Source organism: Geotrypetes seraphini, chromosome 15 (genome assembly GCF_902459505.1).
Source record: "Geotrypetes seraphini chromosome 15, aGeoSer1.1, whole genome shotgun sequence".
NCBI lineage: Eukaryota > Metazoa > Chordata > Amphibia > Gymnophiona > Dermophiidae > Geotrypetes > Geotrypetes seraphini.
In genome coordinates this window covers 31789034-31805673 of record NC_047098.1, presented here as the reverse complement: position 1 = coordinate 31805673, position 16640 = coordinate 31789034, and the positions used below count along the sequence as shown (strand labels likewise).

At 46.3% G+C, this 16640-nt stretch overlaps 1 protein-coding gene across 1 annotated transcript in view; it reads right to left on the bottom strand.

The window, feature by feature from the left end:
* The window catches only part of SUPT6H (SPT6 homolog, histone chaperone and transcription elongation factor), a 195806-nt gene that overhangs the window by 60040 nt on the left and 119126 nt on the right, over positions 1-16640 (bottom strand). The window contains exons 16-22 of the mRNA XM_033922805.1: positions 16025-16179; positions 15541-15736; positions 14913-15052; positions 14558-14675; positions 14395-14471; positions 13747-13882; positions 3677-3814 (exon numbers count right to left, since the gene is read on the bottom strand). Of these exons, the coding sequence (XP_033778696.1) occupies positions 3677-3814; positions 13747-13882; positions 14395-14471; positions 14558-14675; positions 14913-15052; positions 15541-15736; positions 16025-16179 (960 nt within the window). The remainder of the gene's footprint in view (positions 1-3676; positions 3815-13746; positions 13883-14394; positions 14472-14557; positions 14676-14912; positions 15053-15540; positions 15737-16024; positions 16180-16640) is intronic.

Genomic DNA, 16640 nt, shown 5'->3' with positions numbered 1-16640 from the left:
TTGAAGTGGTTTTCTCTGGTGGTGTCCTCAGTTGGTTCAAATTTCCCTGGTTCCTCTATGGAGCGGAGTCCCTCTAGCTCCTGTACTTTGATCTGCAGTCTCCCGACCTCCTTCTTGAGGCTAGCCAGTTCCTGACATCGACTGCATATGTAGGCCTGCCTCCCGGAAGGGAGGTAGACATACATGTGACAATCGATGCAGTATACTGGAAAGCTTCGCTGGCCTTCTGCTGCCTCCATTATTCTTTCCTTGTGACTAAAGTTGGTGCGCTGGAATGTGCCCGACGTGTATCTGAAGTCCCTTGGTGTGTAGGAGTGGTACACGGTGTGCAGCTAGCTGAAAAAATAGATAGAGAAGAGAAGAATGAGAACAGAAGAAAATTTTTTTTTTTTTGAGTCAGAGTTTGAGTTAGAGTTTGCTGCTGGGCTGCCTGTGCTTCTGTCTCCTTCTCTAGGCTCCTTCGCAAAGGCGCTCTCGCTAAGGCGAGCGCCTTTGCCGCTCGCCTTCGCTGCGTGCCGAACGGCTGCGAGCCGTTGGCTCCCTTGCTTTTAAGGGGGAGCCCGGGCTCCGAGACGACCTCCGACGCTGTGGGGGTGGGCGGAGCTTCCTCTCGCCGCTACCCAATCAGCCTTCTGCCCCTCCTCGCCGGCTTCCGCCCCTCTCTGTCTCTCCTCCGCTTGTCCCGGCTGCCTGCCTGTATCCCCTCAGCTTCCCGGTCCGAACTGCAGGACAGAAATCATGGGTTTATAATGTGATTATATTGCTTTAGAAACTGTAAAATGCTACTTGCTTCTCTGATAACCTGACCATTTTTATGAAGAGTTGCACCACTGTGGGATTAGCTTTTGTGTATATGCAGACATCCAGTTTATAATTCCGGTTAACAATACTATTGACAATGCTTTGCAAGATTTGCATAATTGCTTTCAGATGGTCAAAGGATGGTTACATGTGAATCAGATGAAGTTGAATGTAGTGAAGACAGAAGTTTTATGTACTGGTCATGATACAGTTGCAGTTGTTTCCTACAAATATAATGTTAGATGGTGCCGTGATCCCTATTCTGCATCAATATAAATATTTGGGGGTAATTTTAGATTCTGTGCTGTCGTTTAAGCCACAATTTAAGGCAGTGGTCTTGCAAGTATTTTTTAAACTCCATCTTTTTTTGTTGTCTTAGGGACTGTCAGTTGGCAAATTTAAGACCATCATTAGTGCATTGCTGACCCCAGTTTTTGATTACTGCAATGCACTGTATCTTGGTTTACCGAAGTGTGTGGTCCAGGAGCTACAGGTAGCACAGAATACTGCTGAACGTACTTTTGTGCAAGCGTCTAAATTTGAACATGACGCCCCCAACTTGCGGGACTTACACTGGTTGTCTATTAGTGCATGTATCCAATTCAAGGTTCTATGCTTAATTTTTAAACTGGTGCATGAAGAAGGTCCTTCGGATGTAAAATCGTTGTTGCATTTCTATTGTCCTTCACGAGTGTTAAGGTCGATGGATATGATGTATCTGAAGATGCCTTCTTTAAGCAAGGTGAAACTCTCTGGTTACCACAAAACTATGTTGGTGGTACAAGGACCATTATTGTGGAATACATTACCTTCCGAGATAAGGCAGGTTTCTGGCATCTTGCAGTTCAGTTAGATAGTTAAGGCTTGTCTTCTTTCAGTCTCCACCTGCTGGTCATGATGAGATATATACCCACTTGTAATATTAACCTATACCGGTCTGGAGATTGCTAAAAAAATGCGGGTTATAAATTTTTAAATAAATAAATATCTGTTTCTCATCAACGAGCCTGGAACAGTTCAATGCGCTGTGGATGAAAACAGCCCGCTTTAAAGGGCCAAGATAAAACGTCTGCGATCAAAAGTCCCGTGTTGAATCATCCCATTCTGCATCAAGGTGGCTCAAGGAAACAATTTGACCTAGATGAAGATCCAAAGGAGGAGGAAGTTGCAGGAGGACAAAGAGTCTTTCAGACGTTCAACATAAAGAGCTGCAGGGGAATGGGATCGGCAGGATCCCATAGAGTCCACAGGGATCCCCCCAGAATCTCACCTTCCAAGACTCATGGGAATAGAAGATGGTCTTCAGGGGCTCCTGTGGGAGTGTACCTGGCCAGCCTGCCTGCCTCCAGCTCTACTTCAACATGCTGCTGGTAGTGGTTCCTCCTACACATTGCTGGCGGCTGAACTGGAAGGCTTTCCTCTGACGTGTTTTGCACATGCTAGGGGGGAGGGAGGGTAAGAGAGATGCTGCACGGGCTGGAGAGGTGGCAAGGGAGGGTAAGAGATGCTGCATGGTTTGGAGGGTGGGAAAGAAGGGTAAGAGAGATGGTGCATGGGCTGGAGGGTGGGAAGGAAGGGTAAGAGATACTGCACGGGCTGGAGGGGTGTGAAAAGGGTAAGAGAGATGGTGCATGGGCTGGAGGGTGGGAAGGGAGGGTAAGAGAGATGCTGCATGAGCTGGAGGGGTAGGAAGGAAGGGTAAGAGGGATGCTGCACGGGCTGGAGGGGTGAGTAGGAAGGTAAGAGAGATGCTGCACGGGCTGGAGGGATGCGGAGGGTATGAGACACTGCATGGGCTGGGGGGTGAGCAGTGAGGGAAAGAGAAATGGTAAACATGTGTAAAGGAAGAAAGTGTGAAAATTGTTGGACATGGAGGTGGAGAGGAGGGAGGGAGAAATATTGGATATTACAGAAAGAAAAGGGATAGATAGCTGGAAAGGGATGCAAGATGGAGGAGTGCTGACCATGGTGCTGAAGGGGAGAGATGACATGGTGGGAAAGGTGACACTATGTGGGAGAGGTGGAGAGAGAGAGACCCCTGCCTATCCTCTTCAACAGACCCTAAGGCAAGGCCTAGAAAACAGAACAGAACTGCACAGCCTTACCACTTCCACCTGCTGGAGACTGAGAACAGACTGATTCTAAGAGTGACTGCACAGCCTACTTGTACTTCTGCTACAGTTCAGTTTGTTCTCTGCTGGCAGAGAAGCGTAAACTCATGCGACTGTGCCGGTCTCGAGGGATGCAAAAGAAAGTTTGTCATTTTTTTCCTAGTAGCCTGGGACTCTAAGATGTGTTCCCCCCCCATCCCCATACATACAGACCTTTGGGCAACTGTTTGATCAGTGTTCTGAATAAGGAGATCACTCCTTCCCAACCAAAGTTTTCAGGGGACCCTCTCTTTGGGTGCCTGGTGTTAGGGGTGGGGGAATGAGCATCTCATCACTCACTTCAGGCAGCAGCAGCAGACTATCTTAAGCCACTGCTGGGAAAACAGGAGTGGGGTACTGAATTGGGGAAGGATTGAAAAAAAAAAAAAAGTGCTGCCTATTTGAGAAAATGTCATCTATTTTTCATCTGTTCACCAATTAAAGGCATCGGAAAGGAGTGAATTATCATCTTGCATTAGATTCTATCCCCATACTCTTCTCCTGAATCTCTACCAGTCTTATTATGTTTAGGATTTTTTTCCTTTTTTAATACTGTACATTTTAAAATACATTATTAGGCATTTCACAGACAAATGGCCACTGACCAATGATAAGCAAAGATGACAACTTTACAAAATTTGATTTTGTGCGTCAATAGGATCAAACAAGCTTAGAAGTGTGTCCTGAAATTAAAAAGGTTGAGAAGACTGAGTGAAACAGCTTACCTGCAGAGGATGAAGTTTCAGGCACAAGATGTCGTCATCAGTGCTGCACACCTGGGAGAACTCGATCAGAGGGTCTTGGATGCGACGGGCAAGGGAGACAGCCTGCCGCAGCACAGGAGGGTAATCCCGAAAATCGGTCTACATGGGAAAGATTAGTCAGTCTGTATGAAGAGTGCAAACAAAAACTATTTACATTTCTCCCTCTGTATTCACTGTGATAGAAGATTAACAGACCTGCGAATACAGAAAAACCACGAATAACTTTTTCATATGTTTATTCACTGTTTTCTATTAAAAACCATCATGAATATGGTGAAACCGTGAATAACATGGAGGGAGAACTGGCCTGTTCCTGAAGGAGAGGCAAAACACGGTGAAGAAAGTGCTGGGAATCAGCGATTTTTCTCTGTAAACGCTTAGAATCAGCAATTTCTCTATGCAAGCTGACATAATTGGGGGGAGGGGGAGGAGCCAGCAAGCTAAAAACCGCAAATAATCGAAACCGTGAATGCTGAAACCGTGAATACGGAGGGAGAAGTGTACTACCTAACACATGAGCACAAAAGAAGGGTAAGGAAAAAAGAGTAAAGCACTTGTGTGTGTGTGTGTGCAAAGGAAAATTTTTAACAAAGTAGATGATGGCAAATAAAGACCACTTTTCCTATTCAGTCTGACCAGTTATCTTCCTCAATGATTCTCTTCCCCTTTTGGCAGACAGCATATTAGTCCTTACCTACTAATTGTCTTTCCTTGAGTCTCTCCAGACTTGCTAACTGGCAAAGATTCAAAACCATTCAGCTAAGATATTTATCATAAAACAGTAATTAATGTAATTCCCATATGAACTAAAGGACATTTCAACAGACAACACATTAATACTTTAAAATGTACAAGAGCACTGTACAGACAGAGCAAGAGAATACTAACACTCCAGCACCTACATGCTCTTAAGCAATACTGCACAATTTTATTTATAAAGAAGAGGGTAGGTTCTGGACTAATCTGAAAGGACTCAAGCAACGACAATTAGCAGGTAGATTAATTTACACTTCCTTATCTCTCCAGACTAGTCTAGATACTTGGGATGTACTAAAGCAGTAGTAATTTCTGATAAGTACTTATTTGTTGTTTCATAAGTATTATGCTGACATTGTATTATATCACTCCAGAATTTCCAGTGTTGTTATATTTTTGAGTGAAAAGGTGTGGAGGCCATGTTAAGTCCACTCTTCAAAGTAATATGTAGAAATAAAACAAAAACATAAAGGAAAAAAATATATAATACCTTTTTTATTGACCAACAATGTAGTTTATGATCTGATCTGAGGAAGAAGGAATTACCTTCAAACGCTAATCATAAACTACATTTAGGGCTCCTTTTATGAAGGCGCGTTAGGGCCTTAACACGTGGAATAGCGCGTGCTAAAATGCTGCGCGTGCTAGCCGCTACAGCCTCCTCTTGAGCAGGCGGTAGTTTTTTGGCTAGTGTGCGCTAATCCGGTGCGTGCGCTAAAAACGCTAGCGCACCTTCGTAAAAGGAGCCCTAAGTTAGTTCAATAAAAAAGGTATTATATATTTTTCCTTCAGAGTAAGGACCTTCAAAGAACAGTCGCCCAACGGTTCAAAAGGCGAGCACACCAGAACAGACAACCAGCCTGAGATCCCAAGATGGAACAGAGGGCCGCACAGGAGGCCTGATCAACTTGGCCACCCGCAAAAAATGAATCACATAAGGAATGGCTGTCAAACGCTGACCTTTCACTAACCTACGAAAGGCCGATAAGGCCGCAAGCTGAACTGGAGAGAAGACCAAGCAAGTCCCCTATCCAGGCCATCCTGCAAGAACTATAGGATGGTAGGCAGGGAAGCGCAAGAAGAGACCACTGGCACCACCCTTCAAAGAGATGCCAAACCCACACATAAGCCCGTGAGGTAGAAAGCCTCCGGGACCCCAAGAGAGTAGAGATCACCTTATCTGAATACCCCTTATCTAGGCGACCCCTTTCAAGAGCCAAGCCATAAGACAGAAGGGAGTCAGATCAAACATGGGAATGGGACTAGAGAATGACACAGGGAAAAAAAATCTGTCCCCATCACTGCCCCACCGTCCCCTTCACCGCCATTCCCTTCACCGCCCCATCACTGTCACTGCCATCCCATTCATCGCCCCGTCACCGTCCCCTCAGCATCCATATACCGGTAAGCCTCAGTACTGCAATATTTAGCTTATTCCTTCCTTATAATCAAAGTTCTGGCTGCTGAACTAGAGAAAGAAATGTTCAGCTGGCAGGGCTTTGTTTATAAAATTTTATCAACACAACTAATATACTACTTTATCCTAAAGCTTAAAAAAAAGAAAAAGAAAATAAATAGAATTTTTTTTTCTACCTTCTATTGTCTGGTTTTTGCTTTCCTCATCTTCTCATTCAATTCCTTCCATCCACTGTGTTCTTCTCTCTGCGTCTTCCATTTGCTCTGTTACTGTGCCTCTCCCTTCACCCCCCAATTGGTCTGGCACCCATATTCTTCCCTCTGCTCCTCCATAGTCTGGCATCTGTCTTCTTCCCTTCCAGCGTCTTTTCCCCACTCTGTCTTCCACATTTCCCTTCAGGGTCTGTTCCTCTCCACCCTCCTTCAATGTCTGTTCTATTCCTTTCCACCACCACTCTTCTCTCCCTCCTTCACCATCTGTTCCTTTCTACCACTCTTCAGCTCCTCTCACGCGGCCTACTTACCTCCCTCCCTCCCTCCCTCTTACTTTCGTGGCACGTTACAATGTAATTTGTGCAAGCTGCTGGAGCCTGCGAGCTCGGTCCCCAAACAATCTCGCTTCTGTGTTCCTATTTTCCTCATTTCTAATATCTCCCCTATGTATCTGGCATTGCCCCCCCCCCCTGTGTCTATATACCATCCCCAAGTACCATCCCCTTTATGTCTCTGTCCCTATGCCCCCATGGACATAATTTCCCCTCTGTTTCTGTTACCTTCCTGTGTCCAGATTTTCCCTCTCTTCCTCTTCCACATCAATGTGTCTCTTCTCTTCAACCCCATCTAGCTTCTTTCCCTTTTTCTTTCCCCCCCCCTTCTTCCAGCATCTGGCTCACCTGCCTGTCCTCCCCTTTCTTTCCTGCTGTGGGTTTCTTTCTCTCCCTCTTCATCCCCTTGGCCCAGAATCTCTTTCGCTTTCACTCCCGCCTTCCTAGTGTGAGCCGGGAACACGCGCGGTCCAGTAGCCCCCTTCCGCCCAATTGCAGCGTTCCGTCAGCTCCCTCCCTCCACCTCACCTTAGATGCCAAGTTTGTCGGCTTTCTTTTTCGCCCAGCCGCACATGTTCAAAAAGCTGCGCATGCGCAGCTGCTCAGTTGTTCAATCTTCTCCTCTGACGCAACCGGAAACAGGAAGTTGCAGCAGAGGAGAAGATTGAACAACTCGAGCAGTCGCGCTTGTGCGGCTTTTTGAACGCGTGCGGCTGGGCAAAAAAGAAAGCCGGCACACTCTGCATCTAAGGTGAGGTGTAGGGAGGGAGATGGTGGAACGCTACGATCGGGCGGGTGGGGGCTGCTGGACTGCGCGATCCTTGATTGCCTCACTGCGGAGACAAGACTATTCACCGCTCCACGTGGCGGTGAATGGCCTTGTCCCCGTCCCCGCAGCGACCACTATTTTTTCTTTCCCCGTTTCGGCGGGTTACCCGCGGCTACTTGCAGCTAGCTGCGAGTAACAATCACTGTGTCATTCTCTAAATGGGACCCTGCGTCAGAAGGTCGTCCAAGAGAGGCAGAGGAAGAGGATCCGCCACCAGATGCCTCACCAGATCTGCGTACCATGGACGTCGAGGCCAATCCGGAGCCACCAGGCCCGGATGGCGAACAATGCAGAGAAGAACTCTGCCCACTAATGGCCAGGGAGGGAACACGTACAACAGCCCCTATGCTGGCCATGGTTGAACCGGAGCATCCATACCCTCGGCCATTCCGTCCCTGTGACAACTGAAGAAGCGGGGCACTTTGGTGCTGCCACTCATGGCCATCAGGGACTGACCCCAAGCCTGCACTATCAACTGAAAGGCCACGGAGCTGAGACACCACTCTCCGGGATCCAAGGTGTGGCGACTGAGGAAGTCCGCCTGAACATTCTCCACCCTGGTTATGTTAGAGGCCGAGAAATCCTGAATATGCGACTCCGCCCAAAGCAAGAGCCGAGCCGCCTCCTGCGCCACCTGAGTGCTCTTGGTGCCTCCCTGACGATTGACGTAAACCACCGCTGTGGCATTGTCCGACAGAACTCTGACAGAACTCTGACCGACTTTCCCATTAAAAGGGAGCAGAAGGCAAACAGCACCAAACGGACGGCTCTGGTCTCCAACACATTGATCGACCAGGACGCCTCCTCCATGGACCAGGTGCCCTGAGCTGAGTGACCTATTGAGCCCCCCAACCGAGGAGACTGGCATCTGTGAGAAGCACTGTCCACTGCGGTAGATCCAGACTCACCTCCTGAACCAGATGAGAGGTCTGGAGCCACCAATGAAGACTGCAGCGCGCCAAGCCTTGCAGAGCAACAAGGACATCCAAACTGTGCCTCTGGGGCGACCACCTCCGGAGCAGAGCATACTGAAGAGGACGCAGGTGGGCCCGCGCCCACCTCACTACGTCCAGAGACGCCGCCATCAACCCCAAGACTTGGAGGAAATCCTGCGCCTGAGGACATCGGCATGCCATAAGGAGGCGAATCTGAGATTGCAATTTGCTTACCTAGGCCTCTGGAAGGATGACCTTCCCCAAGGAGGTGTTGAACAGAACCCCAAGGTACTCCAGACGCTGAGCTGGGATCAACCGACTCTTGGAAAGGTTAACCACCCAGCCCAGTGACTGGAGAAACTCCACCACCCAAGCCGTAACCCGGGTGCTCTCCTGCAATGACTTCGCCCGAATCAACCAGTAGTCCAGGTAGGGGTGCACCAGAATGCCCTCTGACCACAAGGCCGCCGCGACGACCACCATCACCTTGGTGGATGTCCGGGGAGCCGTGGCCAGGTCAAAGGGAAGCACACAGAACTGAAAGTGCCGACTCAAGATCGCAAAGTGAAGGAAGCGCTGATGAGAGGCCCAAATGGGAACATGCAAGTAGGCCTCTGTCAGATCGAGAGAAGTCAGGAACTCTCCTGGCTGAACCGCCAGAATGACAGACCACAGTGTTTCCATGCAAAAAGAGGGAATTTTGAGATCCCTGTTGACCCCCTTCAAATCCAGGATGGGCCAAAAGGTCCCCTCCTTCTTGGGCACCACAAAGTAAATCGAGTACCTGCTGGTGCCGCACTCCTGAGAGGGCATTGAAACAACTGCTTTGAGATCTAGCAAGCGCTGAAGGGTCTGGCGAAAGGTCTGCATCTTCCATGCCGCCTGACATGGAGAGGCTAGAAAAAGATCCGGCAGAGAGCGGGCAAACTCCAGGGCACCCACTGATCGGACGTTATCTTGGCCCACTTGGGAAAAATGTTGCACAGCCGGGCACCCACCAGAACCAAAGGGGGCACCGGCAATGAGTCATTATGCAGGACGGGCAGCGGGGGAACCAGCGGAGGGATTCCCAGCCCCCCGATGGGCCCCCCCGAAAGGACTGCATACGCTGATAAAACCCACCCCGGCAAAACCCCGAAGCCTTTAAAGCAGCAGCCCCATGTCCAGGGCGATACTTGCAGAACTCCCGCAGACGCCCACGGGCAGTGCCACCCTGAGACGATGGGCGGGCACGGTCCTCAGGCAGGCGGGGCATCTTAGAGCCCATCAGAGTCTGAAGCAATTTATCTTAAGTCCTCTCCAAACAAAAAAGACCCCCGAAAGGGAAATTTAGCTTTGGATGCGGTATCCGACGACCAAGCACGAAGCCACAAGGTACGGCGCGCGGCCACACCAAGCGCCATAGACTTAGCCGAAGTCCTCACCAAGTCATAAAAAGCAACCGAGAGGAACGAGGCAGCCATCTCAATCTTTGCCACCTCCTGATCCACTAAGGACCAGTCATCAGACTCACAATCCAGGACACGCTTAGCCCACTGAAACACGGCGCGAGCCACCAGCCCCCCACAAATAGCTGCCTGAAGCAGAGACCTGGAAATTCTGCTTAAGAATGGCCTCCAACTTACGCTCCTCAGAGTCCCAATAGGGCAGAACTGCCCTCAACAGGCACACTATGCCGCTTAGAAATCGCAGAGACCACTGCTTCAACCACTGGTGACTTTAACGTAGCCCAATCCCCCTCCGGGATGAGATACAAATGAGCCATGGCGCGCATCAACCAAAACGGCACCTCTGGCGTTTTCCACTGCGCCAGTACAATATCCCGAATATCCTGATGCATAGGAAAAGAGCGGGAAACAGTATGAATCCCCCTAAGCAGAGGGTCCCCTACATGCGGAGTCTCCGGTGGTGCATCATCAAAACGCAGCACCGAGGAAACCTGATGAATTAGGTCCGGTAGCTCATCCCTCTGAAAAAGGCGCACTACGGATACCTCTTCGCCAGAGGACGGGAAACCCGACAACCTGCCGCCAGCGGCCGTCCCCTCGAGAGGGTCCTGGAAATCCTCAAAAAGGTCCAGGTCCTCATCCAGGCCGACATGCTCCTCAGGCCACAAATCCTCATCCCAAGTCACCCGCGGGCGCCTGGACGAGGGAGGAGGAGGAGGGGACACAAAAGGAGAAGAGGGAGGCAAAGCCACAGGTGCGGAAGAAACCCACTCCCCGAAACCCCCTGGGCGCATATGGGACCCCAAGTCGCCAGAAAATAGGCTCTGCATAAAGAAAAAAATCAAATCAGGTTAAAAAACCCCAGGGGTTCCAAGGGGCTCCCTGCCACAGCAGGGGACCCAGCAGAAACCTGTTCCTGTTTTTCCAATACAGGGGGAAGGTCACCTGAGGTTGTAGACAAAATAGAGGGGCCAGACTGAGAAAATGGCGAAGCTCCCGCCAAAAATGCTCCCTCCAGGGCCTGTAGCGGCTGGGAAACCTGAACAGTCCCAGCCACAAAGACAGGCAAACCAGCATCAGCTGTTAAAAAATCAGATGAGAGGGAATCCTTTGTACCTTGACCGTCGGCAGTCAAGGGAATCCCTCCGTGAGCGGTGGAAAAAGACCGGTCTTCCTCACTGCTCCTAGCCGACTCGTGAGGCACTATCGGCAGGGAGCTCTGGGCGCCTGCAGCCGCTGCCGACGGAGCTCCTCCACTGCACCGGCCTGAACACCGCTTGCACAGGCTGGCTGCAAGTGCCTCGCGTCTGGAGCACAATGAGCACTTTTTCCCTTGTGAAGTGCTCATTGCTCCATATGCGACCTAGCTAAAAATAAAGTGCCGGTCAGATGAAAAATACAGTGAAATTAAAGGGAAACAACCCTTTAGACCAGCACTACCTCAGGATTTTTTTACAGAACAGACTCCACAGGCTCTCTAAGCAATATGCCTTGCTTGATTTAGGGGACAAGGCTTACTGCTGAGGCTACTCTAAAAAATGTGAGGAGGTGGAGGAAGTGGGGGGAGGGACCCTGCTCGAGACCCGCTGGGTTTGATACCCCCGAGGTCAGACGGACCCACAAACTGGGCCTACCCAAGCTCAATCCGGCCAAAAACAGGGACTAGAAATCCCTAAACAAACTCCAACAGCCCTACCAAGGGAGATGGGTACTCACACCTGCTGGAGATTGAAGTAGACTGATAGGAATAGGGAAAGGTATCTATTATGTACTATTCCACAGTTTTGTTTTCAGTCTCCACCTGCTGGTCATGATTGGATATATATACCCACTCGTAAAGATTAACCTCTACTGGTCTGGAGAGTGCTAAAGAATCCAGGAGGGTGAACAACGAAAGAAAATGCCAGCTGGTGAGGAAACAGATTCTAAGTTTCATTTACCTCAATTACAGAAACCCTGAGAGGTTACAATAGATGCAATTTGGGACCTTGTGGCAAACCTCCCCAATTCTATTAATCCTCATTTTCAACAGATAGAAGAAAAAATAAAAGTGCAGACAATTGACATTGAGAAGTCTGAAGTAACTGGTTCTAAAACTGCCATAGATAATTATCAATCAGGAAATAAAAATGGCCAAACAGCTCCAGGAGATTAAGGATAACACAAATCTCTGGAGAAAAATTGAATCCTTAGGGAATTTTTTTCGGAATAATAATTTGAGATTGGTAAACTTCCCTAGGGTTACCACGATAACTCCTAGGGAAATGCTGAAGAAATATATATTAGAAGTCCTGGAGGTTTCAGAGGAGGTAATACTTCCATTCACACAAGTGTATTACCTGCCTAACAGTCTTCAGAACCAGCAACAGGAAAAAGGCCAGGAATATGGGAGCTTTCTAATAAAGAACTGGTGACTCCTGAAACTTTGCTTTTGACAGTTGCTTTGGCTTCGGATAAAAATTTCCTATTGAGACTTTTCTTTAAAAACAAGCAAAAGGAATTTTTAGGTCTGAAAATACAAATGTATCCATAGTTAGCCAAGGATACCCAAAGGCGTCATAGAGAATTTTTTATGCTAAAACCTGGAGCAATAGCCCTTGGGGCGATATTCTACTTGCATCACCCATGTAAATATATTGTGCATTATTCTTCACAAAAGCTTGTTTTCTTTGAGACTTTCCAATTGTTTACGTTTCTTTCATTGTCACGACTGGAAAAAGAAAAAGATAAGAGCTAAGCCCTATTTAAGAGAAAAGGAAATATGGGACTTCCCTGAGGTCAGTTAAAATTAGTTTTGTTTCTTTTTGTAAAATTTTCTTTATTAATCTCGCTTGATAACATTTTGGATCTGACAAATTGAGGACTTGAGCTGGGAATTAAGCTTATGATTTATCCTATTAACTTTATTTAATTGGAAAAAATGTATTTTATGATTAATTTTTACTTAATGTACAAGTTTAATACTTGATAAGTAAATGTAAAATAATAATAATAAAAAAAAATCTTTTAGAGTGATTTAAACAATTAATGCTACACTCAACTACAATGAAAGTTCTTAGTTGGATTCACAGTTTGGGCCTTTCACTCCCCGAGTTGGTTTGGGCTGGGGAATGAGCTATGATCATTACTTCAGAGTGATGCCTAGACAGTCAGTCAGAGCCCATGGCTATAAGGCTCTGAGTGGAGTTGGGGTACATGGCCCCTGGCTTAGGATGGTCAAAACAATAACCAATGGAATATTAGTATGTGGATTAGTACAGTACTCCCCCGAAATTCACGGGGGTTCCATTCCAGGAACCCCCCACAAATTTTGAAAAACCGCAAATACAGTTTTTAGGCAGGGGAGACAGGAGAGGGCAGCTGGAGCACCGGCGAGTGAAGGAAATCACTTGCTGTATGCTCTGACTGTCTCTTCCTGTACTAAAGTCAGGCCTCACCAATCAGGAGCTGCTTTGACACGCAGCTACTGATTGGTAAGGCCCGACTTTAGTACAGGAAGAGGCGGACGGAGCATAAAGCGAGTGATTTCCTTCACTCGTCGGCGTTCTGGCTTCCCTCTCCAGCTGCCCTCTCCTGCCTCGTCATTCGCGGTTGGAAAATACCGCGAATGACCGGGACCGCGAACCGCCAACTGTGATTTTGCGGGGGAGTACTGTATGTGTGTGTGTGGTGTGTGTGTGTGGGGGGGGGGGGAGACAAGGAATATAAAATCTCTAGGTAGTACAATTGATGGCTCATAATGCCAGCTCTCAGCCCGGTTTCGACTAATCTGGAAAAAAAAGCATCAGTATGAGAGAACCATCAGGTAAAAAAATCATAAATGAAAGAATGGGAGGGGGGTTGATTTTCATAATTTGTTATGAAAGGAAGGAAATAATTTATTATATGTAACATTTGATATTAGTATGGTGGGAGGGAGGGGAATAAATCTTATTTAATGAGGAAATTTGTGGAATTGCAAGTGATGTATTAAATTAATTGTTGTTACTTTCTGTGCACTTGATGTAAAATATAAAATGAATAAAAATATAAAAAAAATCAGTTACAACGTTGCTCTCTACCACCTATACTTCTAAGTCTTACCACCATATGGGGCACTTGCCTCAGATTTCTTGCTGTTCATGTATAAGAGAGAAAGTTCATTGTCTACCACCTCCACCCCAATAGATGACATTTGTTGTCCCTGATCCAGCTCATGCACAATGCGCTTCACATCTTCCATCATCATCTGAGCATCCCTGTAAGTTTGAAAGGGACAAAAAGAGTCATTACATCAAATGCTTCCTCTCAGATCTACACAAGCGATTAGTACCAGGCTGCTGCAGAAGTTTCACTACTATTTATAAAATCAAAGGATAATGCAATTGAGTAAGATAAAAATGATTAAAGGTCATGACAGAAATAGTTTTCAGTGTAATTTTTCTTCACAGATTTGATCCAAGTTGTACAAGCTTCACTAATAGCAGAGCACTGGACTCATGGAACTATTTGCTGGTTGTTTTTTTATATGAAGCGAAATACTGGCTGTTGAGTCCTTAAAGTCAAGGCACTGGAGAAACCTCTTTTCCCCAGAAAAATGGAGGATAGTGTCTACAAATGGAGAAATCAGATAGATCTTACCTGCTAATTTTCTTTCCTTTAGTCCAAAGGTTCATACCACACTTGTGGGTTATACCCATCCTCCAGCAGATGGAGACAGAGAATAAGACATAGCTCTGCATTATAGGCTAATGTGCAACTCTGCTCTTACCTGTTCTCTCCAGCAATTGCCACCACATGAGGTTTCTTACTCAGGAGAAATTTCTTCAGGGACTCCATGTCACGGGTCTAGAGGAAAGAGGAAACGCATGATTACAGATGCTATGCAGTGTAAGGGTCAACACTGTGATCTTATCCTCCCACAGCACCCTTACCTTCCGCTCCCGCTCCTCCTCTCTCCAGGCATTCCTTCTCTTGGTAAAGTATGGTAAGCGGAGAAAATCTGTAACCTCCCCTTCACCATTCACCAAAGCACAGAATACAGGATGGTCCCTGGGAAACAATGCTACCAGTAAGTATTACAAAGTCAGACAAATCCCATGGAGTAAGTAGTTAGTGGGCTTGTATTTACATAGTGTATTTGCATAGTGAATTAAAAATCCTGGAATATGAGTTCAAGGCTCCTCTCTGCTACTACCTCATGATTTTATGGAAATTACTATTTCCCTGGGAATACAGTTTGTCTTAATTTGATCTTCCTAGTCAACAAAATACAACACACATACATACCTAGCAGAGGAGAAGGCCATTCCCAGAACTCTGATGCCTTTCCCCTGGCTTTCCTCCATAAAATCATCATCTTCCTCTACCTGCTGATCTGGGCGGTATGGTGACACCTTCAGCCAGTTGTAGAGTTTACGACTGCAGCACTGGGACAGGGGTAGTAACATACCATAAGATTTCATAGTTTATGAACTGAATTACTTATAGTCTTATGCTGGGGAATGAAAGTCACCCTTTTCTTTAAAAACAAGATACACAGATTATACAACAAGGTTATATTAAAAAATTTAATAAAATATGGGGACCATTGACAAATTATTCTACTGATCAGATATAATAACACATGTATAGAACATACAGAAGGGGTAGGGAGGGAAAACTATTGTAATATTAATATGATATAAAATTCTGATAAAGGGTTTATTTAATTCACATTGTAAGAACATTTAATAATAATTTCAAGTGTTTTTTCATAATTGAATGTATTACATGTATTTCACTTGATGTAAGAATTTAAAAAAAGAATAAAAAATATTAAAAAAAAAAAAAAAAAGATACACAGATTAACCACTGTCAACAACTATGTTACAAGAATTCCCCGAGAATAACCTAAATAGACCATATGCCTCCTCACCTTGATGACAAATTCCTTGGCTTCGACAAGCAGTTTGTTCTTGAGCTCTTTGCCCATCTGTGGGTACAGAAACTGCTTGAGTGCTCGTTCAATGGCCATGGTACGCTGCCGGTTCCATTCCTGCACCTGGTGACTGAACTCGTCCCGGTAATAAAACTGCTTGATCTCCTCAAAGTAGCTCTGATCGCTGCCATAGCTATAGGATGAGGAAAAGAGAGGGACCTTTCACAGAGGGATTGTGCAAAATAACCTACTCCACAAACTTGCCCTCCAACTCCAACTAAGAAACCCCACAAGAAAAATTTGTTCCTAATTCTTTGACCCACTCTCAAATATCCAAAGTGGATCCTGTAAGCCTCATCATTAAGGGTTATTTTCTGACCCAATTTATAATTTTAGCAAGAACTTAACACAAAGTTAAATACTCTCAGACTGCAAACTTAGAAGGAAGGTTGATCCAGACTCACTGGAAAGCTCTGCTCACCTCTCCACACCTTTCATATCAATGCAAATCTCAATGGTTAATAGTCCCTCCTCTTCTGCCAGACACATCTTCAGAAACTGGTCATCTCTCAACTCTTTCACTGGCTTATTCTTCAGGTATTTAAAGGAATAGGCATAATGAGCTTCATCTACATCCTGCCAAAGAAAAGAGCAAGAGAAACACATATAAATAATAAATAAAAAATCACTTTACTGCATTGATGGATGCGTTGTATATGACTGTTCTGGCTTCAAGCTACCTCATCAAGGGCCACTCCAATAGCGCACAGGTTTTTCAGGATGCATGACAGTGTGCTGACAACTATTGCTCATTAAGGGTAATGCTCCTAGTTATGTCACTTGATCATACAGGCTCACGTAAAGTATAGTTGCATTCGAATAACAAATCCTACAGTCGCACATGTGCAATGTCACCGAGATGGAGAAGAGTTGGATCCTCAACAATTATAAAAAATAAAATTGTGGAACACATAGATAAACATGGTTTAATGGGACAGCGTCAGCATGGGTTCAGCCAAGGCGGTTTGCCTTGCCAATTTGTTTGACTTCTTTGAAGGTATGAATAAACATGTGGATAAAGGTGAGCAAGTTGATGT